The sequence below is a fragment of the Drosophila willistoni genome, assembly GCF_018902025.1.
Source record: "Drosophila willistoni isolate 14030-0811.24 chromosome 2R unlocalized genomic scaffold, UCI_dwil_1.1 Seg167, whole genome shotgun sequence".
Classification (NCBI taxonomy): domain Eukaryota; kingdom Metazoa; phylum Arthropoda; class Insecta; order Diptera; family Drosophilidae; genus Drosophila; species Drosophila willistoni.
Window position 1 is genome coordinate 14,627,818 of NW_025814050.1, and position 8,478 is coordinate 14,636,295.

At 36.3% G+C, this 8,478-nt stretch overlaps 2 protein-coding genes across 2 annotated transcripts; both read left to right on the forward strand.

Moving 5' to 3' along the window:
- The first annotated feature begins 2,594 nt into the window (after positions 1–2,594).
- On the forward strand, positions 2,595–4,236 carry LOC111518583 (transmembrane 9 superfamily member 2-like). The gene is made up of 4 exons (XM_023175855.2): positions 2,595–2,657; positions 2,729–2,923; positions 2,983–3,902; positions 4,181–4,236. The coding sequence occupies exons 1-4, from the start codon at positions 2,655–2,657 to the stop codon at positions 4,200–4,202; spliced, it is 1,140 nt and encodes a 379-aa protein (XP_023031623.1). The 5' UTR covers positions 2,595–2,654; the 3' UTR covers positions 4,203–4,236.
- A 964-nt stretch (positions 4,237–5,200) lies between these two features.
- LOC6642001 lies at positions 5,201–6,494 on the forward strand. The gene has a single exon (XM_002064971.4). It carries the CDS (start codon positions 5,266–5,268, stop codon positions 6,094–6,096), a length of 831 nt encoding a protein of 276 aa, XP_002065007.1. The 5' UTR covers positions 5,201–5,265; the 3' UTR covers positions 6,097–6,494.
- The last annotated feature ends 1,984 nt before the right edge of the window (positions 6,495–8,478 follow it).

The following is an 8,478-nucleotide window of genomic DNA, read 5'->3' on the forward strand; positions in this document are numbered from 1 at the left end:
AACCAAGCAGAAACCGGCCAACCTTTTTTTCAACCGAACATCGGAGCAAGAATTAGCCAACAACACAAATCCCAGAGAAACACTCTTGGAAAATATCAGAGGATTGCTCGAACATCAACAAACGACCACAAATAGGGCCAAGAACTTAAAAAGGGAGAAACCTTTGTCGTACGAGGTCGACCAAGAAATTTTCGTAGCCAACAAACAGATCAAGGGTAAACACGTAAAAAGGTTTTTCCAGGAAAAAATCGCTCAGGATAATAAGGTCACGGTAGTCACACAAACAGGGAAAAATCTACACAAATCACACATTAAGTAAAAAGAAAAAACTGGTACACATATTAAAAACACTTGTACACATATTATATACACATCTAGACACTAAGTTAAAATTAATAATACCCCTCTACTTTCAATATAAGCCCCCTCATTCTGTGTCTCTCATTGGCGGAGAGCTACAAGGTCTTTAAGTATGAGTCCCCAATCGTGACGTTGCAACAAGGAAAGGGATGGAGAATTGAAGGACACTCAAATCTGGTACATGTAATCCCTCTCGATTCATTCGCGGGCTTTGTCGAAAACTTGTCATCAGCCCTGGATCAATATCCTTCTGGGGACTTGAAGACATTGGCCACCCTGAAAATTAAGGATCTAAACATAAAAATCGAGGAACTCACGGCCCCCCACAGGAGGATTAGACGTGCAATCAGATGGTTAGGCTCAGCTTGGAAATGGGTAGCAGGATCACCAGACGCAGCTGACTGGGACCAGATCCTACAATCACAGGACTCTCTGATTAGAGAAAATAACCAACAATTCACTATCAATAAACAATTCCTATCCGGCATTCAAGAAGCATTCGACAAAATAAACGAACTTGCAGGAGCCCTGAACACAATAAACAAGGATAACGACTCCGAACTATCCATCCTGTTGAACAAAATCTTGCTACTTGAACGGAAGCTGGATGAGATCGTGCGAGCATGCCAACTCGCAAAAGTTGGGGTGATCAACTCAAACCTACTGGATATAGACGAGTTGCAGGACATTATCAACACCACACCAAGCTTGCCTTATAACAACATCATTGAGGCCATCGAATTTGCCAAACCTACTATCTTCGTAAACGGGACTCTACTCCTTTACAACATAGCGATGCCACGGGTACTACAGCAGGAGTACTCGGTGCAGATCATCAGGCCGACCATAACAAACAATCAACAAATGGACATTCCTTCAGGAAAGATACTGGTTGGACCACGAGACACCTATATGATATCCAAGAGCTGCCAGACCATGGGCAACATCACCATTTGTAAGGAGTCAGACCTCACTCACCTGGATGAAGAGTCTTGCCTGCCAAGACTAATAAAAGGCGGAACCGCAAAATGCCACTCGATAACCAACACGGCAAGCCCCATCGAGTTGTTAGAAGACGGTACCTTATTCACGACCAACTTTAGAGGGAAGTTGACTAATGGCGTTGTAGAATCGAAACTAAACGGGACCTTTGTTATTCAATTTTCCAACGAATCGGTGACCATCGGTAACAAAACTTTCAGAAGCCAGACGGTCACAAGGATGGTGGCTATACCATCCACCTTGTCCGAAATCGTAAACGAAGGACACCGACTAAACGTGGAATACATTCACGACTTGCACATAAACAATCTACGACGCCTCAACACTCTAACGAAAGGAACCACCATCACGGCCGGCTGCACCATCCTCGTATTCCTCGCCATCTTCATAGGTTGGATTCTGAAGAAGACGCTCCAGAAACCAGAAACATCACCCGAAATTAAGGGATCTCCGGGACGTCGATTTTTAAGGGGGGAGGAGTTAGCACACTCATCCTCATGCGAGGCCTCCTCCCATACAACCAGCGCCCCTGGAACGCCTTATCCTTCAGTCACCAGACCATGCCCCACACCTCGGCATCTGCTATCACAACAGGACTCGACCGTCACTTTCTACCAAAAACGTCTGGACGAGCATCGGGCAAAATACCCTCTATCAATCTAAGCCTTGACCTTACACTCACATTTCATGCACTCACATTTCACACATGTTAGGGACATTAACAGACCACACAACACGCGTGCATCGCGACCCACACTAGCAATCTAAGTGGCACCAGCCCACTCACATTTCATACACTCACATTTCACACACTCACATGTCACACACCAACAGACCACACACAGCACGCGTGTATCTTTTTAGCCGACTAATTTCCTGTAACCACACTTAGCCAAGTAAGCGACTTATGTCCCCTAGTACTTATGCGACCCTAGCAAAACGCGACCCTCGTCGTTCACACTAGGCACTTCACTTCCCCTTCTAGCGTAAGCACTTTGAATATTGCCGATAAGCAGAATTCGCCGGAAGAGGCGACCCACTTCTGACACGATCCCAACGCCGCTGCCAGCGACACGACGCCGCAGTCAGCGCCCCTTGGGCATCTTGGAGTATATTTAAAGGATCACGCTCGACAGGGAGGGCAGTCTTAATCTTGACATTGTACAAGTGACATCGAACTAGTATCGAATAAGTGAATAAAACCAATTTATAACGTTTAATTGTGTGTTGTATCGTTATTCTGAACAAAGATCCTGAATATCCAAGCCTTAATCCTCTTCACAAGGAAGGACATGGTAAGATAATCCCATTTAAGTCCAATGGGAACCCGTAACTTGCATATTAAATTTGTTTTTTCTCCAATTAGCCCTGGGTAATGGTGTTTGTCAATCGTTTGACCAGCCAGGAATCTCTTTTACCCTATGAGTATCATGACTTTGATTTCTGTCTGGCCGATGAGAGTTATCCACCGATTCTAAACAACGGTCAGGAACTTCTGGGCGATCGCATAAAGCCATCTCCCATATACATTGAATTTCTACAAGATGCGAAATGTACTGTGGTAAGAAATAAAACTTAAAATAAGAAATAAATACACATGTATTTGTATTTTCATTTTAGATCTGCAAGAAGACCTATACAGGTGGCGATGAGGATAGTGAACAAAGGCTTGATAGATTCAAGGAAGCCATTCGTTTGAATTATAAACAACATTGGATTGTGGATAGTATTCCCGTGATATCATGTCGTCAAGATGCAAAATTGGGTGAAATTTGTACCGATGGCTTCGAAGTTGGTAGTACGAAAATCGTGACCACTTCTAATGGGACAAATGATAGAATTTATTATCCCAATAATCGTTTGCATTTCGAGATTTCCTATAATAGTGGTGCCAATGAGGATTGGGGTATCGGTTTTGGTAAGAGCATTGCCCGCATTGTTGCCGTAAAGGTGACATCAGAAGCTATACCCTATAGCTATCAAGATGTCTGTTACAATTACTCGCCAACAAAGATAATAACCGATACGCCCCTTCAGGATGGCAAACAACTAACTATCATGTATAGTTTTAGTGTAAATTTTGTTCGTAATGACTCGCTTAAATGGTCAAATCGTTGGGATCTTATTAACAACACTTACGATCAAAGGAGTTGGTTTTCCATATTCGAATCACTCATATTAGCCTTCATCTGTAGCCTATGGACTTGGAAATTGTTGAGGCGTTTATCGCAAAAAGAGGTTCTCGAAAAACCGCCATGGAGTTTGCTACAAAGCGAGGTATATCGTTCACCCTGTAATGCTGTACTCTTGTCTTCTTTGATTGGTTGTGGTGTTCAGATTTTGGTAACCTTGTTGATTACTTTAATCTTTGCTTCTGTGGTCTTTCAAACTCCCGATTATCAGGGGCATGTCCTTTACTTTGCCCTTAATGTCTTTGGTTTATTGGCATTATTGGCTGGTAATATTTCGGGACGCTTCTACAGGAGATTTGAAGGACAGAAATGGACAAAGACTGCTGCTGTCACTGCTGCTTTTCCAGGGTAAGTATTCAAGATTGGACTGTTTGGTGCAACATTTATTTGATATTTCCTTAATAGTTTACTTATATCCTTGGTCATTGCGATGGGCGAGATATTTTATATAAATAAAAGCTCTGGATCCCTTACCTTCAATTCGATTTCGTTTTTGCTAACATTTTGGCTTTTTGTGGCCTTTCCATTGACGTATTTGGGAACCTTTTTTGGTTTCTACAGACTGGTTTGTTTTTGCACTTGTATTTTATTTACTTAATATATTATTTCGCAACTTTTCCTTACAGAAGACTGAATCAGATGTGGTAGTTAGTGAGATATCCCGAGTTATACCCGATACACCCATCTTAACGCGTCTCATTCCTGGAATTGTATTTGGCGGTTTGCTACCATTTCTGACCCTTTATATCAACTTGCCTATCATTCAGTATGCTCTTTCATCGTCAAATTATGGGATCCTCTTGCTTATATTAGTCCTGGAAATTGTAATCTGCGCCGAGACAACAATTTTACTTTGCTACGATCATCTGCGTGTTGAGGACTATAATTGGTGGTGGCGTTCGTTCTTAACTTCGGGTTTTGTATCGTTTTATTTGTTCATATATTGTTGCTATGAACTACCGTCTTATGTTGATATGGCCTCAGTAATTTTATATTTTGGTTTTACCATCATCTTGGTATTGTTGGTATTCCTATTGACTGGATCAGTTGGATTCCTTGCCTGTTTGTGGTTTATAAACAGATTGTTTGGCAATGTCGATAAAAAAGTTGGATTCTACAATGCTAATCTTTCGGAGGCTGTTGAATCTCCTGAGAAAAATAAAGAGAATTTATTGGTTGTAAATATATGCAAAGAATAAAATTATAATATGTTTATAAATATCGATTTTAAAAACTTTATATATGTATAAATATATATGTTGGTTAAACGTATTATATATTATATTCGTCTACAACTGTTGAAAAAACATGCTTTTCAAAAAATTATTCTTATATGTACTTGCATTTTGATTTGTACATTTGAAACAAAAAATAACACGTTAACAATAATATACTTACATGTCTATATAGTCAGTCAGATATGCCTTTTATAAACCAAAATTAATAAAAATGTAATAAAACATTTAGTTAATACTATTATTTGTTTTTAATAAACTCTTCAAATAACAGTATTTCTTTCCTTATGAGTGTGGGAGATGAACCGCTTGCTTTCATAACGTCACGTACATTATAAGTGTTGTAAAATCTTTTCAATTTGGCACCATGAAAATCGATTAAACTATCGATTGTCATCAGCCGGCGTCTGTTTGTTATTTATTTTTTTTTGTTATTATTTCCGTCAATTTAGCATATTGAATATGATTTAACGAAAATGTTTTTCCTTCTGGTCACCATAGGCAGTTGGGTCGACCTGGTGCTGCTTCAGCCGATTGCATTTGTTATTGAAACGATCTTGGCTGTGTTGCATTACTTTCTGTGGGGCAGTTGGCTGGTTGGATATTGCCTGGTGGAAGGAGGACTCGCTGTATGGAATTTCATTCGATTCGGAGCTGCTGAAATATCTCGCTTCTGTAACGATGTGGGCTTAATCACCTTTGATGTTTTTGATTATGTCTATCTCGGGACTACAGATGGATTGCTGCTTGTTAAGACTGTGGGGCAAGGGATTCTGGAATTTATATGTAATCTTCTGATTGCCATAGGATCTGTTGTCTTGTGGGTAGTGCTCCTGTTGCCGCGAGCTATAATTGCTTTGGCCGACAACGTGCTGGATTTCATATTCAATTCTGGTGTGGAATTTGGCATGAAACTATTGAACAATTTGTTTCTGCTTTCCATAGGATTGGTTCTTCTCCTGCTTATGCACACATATCGTCACTATTTGTCCATGTTTATTACCGAATTTGTGCTGGGTCGGTTGCGACTCATGATGGCAGCCAAAATGAGAAGTGCCTACTTCTGGACAGATCAACAATTGGCCTGGATGATGCAAAAGATGCGAGACACACCCATGGATGTCAACTCGTTAAATAATCGTCCTGGTTGTGTAATTTGTATGGATCGTAATCGTAATATAGTCATCCTGCCATGTCGCCACCTCTGCTTGTGCAAGGAATGCTCTCAACAATTTGAACAACGTTTTGAAGACAGGTGTCCAGTTTGCCGAAATGCTATTTCATCCTTTCTTCCTGTTTATGTTTAAAATTTATGTTCTAGTTTTTATGATATATATGTAAATATTATTAGCAAAGATAAGACTGTTGCCTTTGAGAACTTTCAAGGAGTTATTTACCTCGATTACTTTAACCTTTGAATTTAAAAATTAGAATGACGAATTACCTAAATTTCCTTTGTAAAATTACTTTTTATACAGTATATCTAGTTAAAGACAATATTTTTATAAGATTTCTATGTAAAAATCGTCAAAGAATCATAAGAAATGTACATAATATGGACCAAACAAAGATAAAATAGAACTAAATTAAAATACAAATGTACAAATGATACTGAACGTGCAGTAAGTGAATATTATTTTTTAAAATTTCAATTAAAAAAATGTATTCTGAAAATAAAACAGAAGGTTTTGAGTTATTTCAGCAATGCATCATTACTTATTACTTATTTTTAATAAGACATATGAAAGAAGGTTAAATTTTGGTAAATATAATAAATGGTACAGGTTGAATATGTACTTATATCTGATGCTATATTAGGAACAAATTCCCAGAGTGACAGAATTCAGAAAATCAAAAAATTTCAAGAAAAGTATATTCGAAAAAAGTCACGTTCCTTGACTATTTAACTGTGTTCTTAACTAAACACACAGTTTAAGTAATTCTGAGGCGGCATCTTTGATAAATCCGGTCATTGAAGAAAAAATTGACACTGATTCGATAGGAACAAGCTTTTTAATCTTCTAAGAAATTTACTAGATGTTTGTAGTGGCTAAATTCTAAATTTAATCAAATGATTCTCAAAAATACCTTGATTTACTGCACACTGAAAAAACTTGAACTTTATATAACACCCATATAATAATATAGAAAAAATAATAGAAAGAGTTTTTGTTTTAATGCTTAGATCTTTATTTAAAATCGAAATGAAATTGAAATCGCAATATATATTTCGGATTTAACACTCATATGCATATTGTTTGGTACTTAATTCTTTAAAATGAAACATAATAATAAAATTAGAATAAAATTACACAACGGGCTATATAATTATAACGATATAAATATATATTGATGTGTATATGTATATAGCATCTTTAGGTATTGTTTTTACTTTTTTTTTCTTTTTTTTTTTATTATTATTATTATTATAACGCGCATATGTTTAAATGTTGGTAACATAGTTTAGTTGAACTAACTATATGGTTGCAGATGTGTGTTAAGTAACTATTGTTATCAATAGAACATTATTTAATTTTCCATTTTTTTCTGTTTTTTTTTCTTTTTTTTTTTGGTGTAATTAACTTACTGTATAAATGTAATTTGTGCCAATTTATTTGTTTTATTTTTTCGTTTGTGTTTTTTTTTTCTTGTCCGCTCCATCATAAAGCTTTATGCGCCATTTTCTAATCCTTAAATATCATAAAATATATATGTATATATCGTTTAACAATATTTTAAAAAGGTTTCTTTTCATATTTTTTTTGTATTTTTTCTTTGTTTAAATATTGTTTTGCAAAAATTGTTTCATCGAAAAATTCACATGTGGTTTTTGTTTTTCTATGTATCTCAAAAATATGCACTTGACATTCATTCATTCATTATGTATGTATATATATATGTATATATAAGTACAATATATAGTATATAATATGTATAAAATTACAAAACGAATAAAGGACAATAGAACCCAGAAAATATGATGTACTATGTATTATGGCCAAATTCATGGGGGGGCCCAGAAAGTAATTTGTTTGTAAAAGTTTTCTATTCAAAATATATCTATTATTATGCTTATACGTATATGTAAAAATGTTTATTGTGTATATGTATGAGTGTTTTGTGTGTATGTATGTAGGTACAATGTAGAGGTTTCTATACCTAAGTGCATATTTTATAGTTTATGCTTTTAACAGCGGCTTATCATTTACTAAATGTGTATATTGTTTTGTTTTCTTTTAGTTTTTAGTTTATGTTTTCTATAGATATGTATGTAACGGCTATAAAATGGCATCAAATTGCGGGTTTCGAACCCAAAAAACCTATCTATCATCTCATATACTCAATATTAATTTTGGTCACTTAACTGTTCCTGTTTCACTGTAATCCTGTGTTTTATTATATCCCGTTTGTAACCGTTACAACTATTACGTTTTTTTGTTTTTTGTATGTGGTTTTTTGTATCAATTTATCAATTTGTATTGCTCTAAATTTGCTAACAGCTCGAATCGAATTGCAAGGATTCATTATCTATTAATCTTGATCTAGCTGAGGATGATGCTAAGCTAATACTTCAGCTATAAGCACTACAGCTGAACAGATTTAATATAATTAAAATTTGTTTATGATATGTTTGCAAATGAAATTATTCAAAACTATGGGAAAATCTGCTCCCTAAAGTATGCAACAAG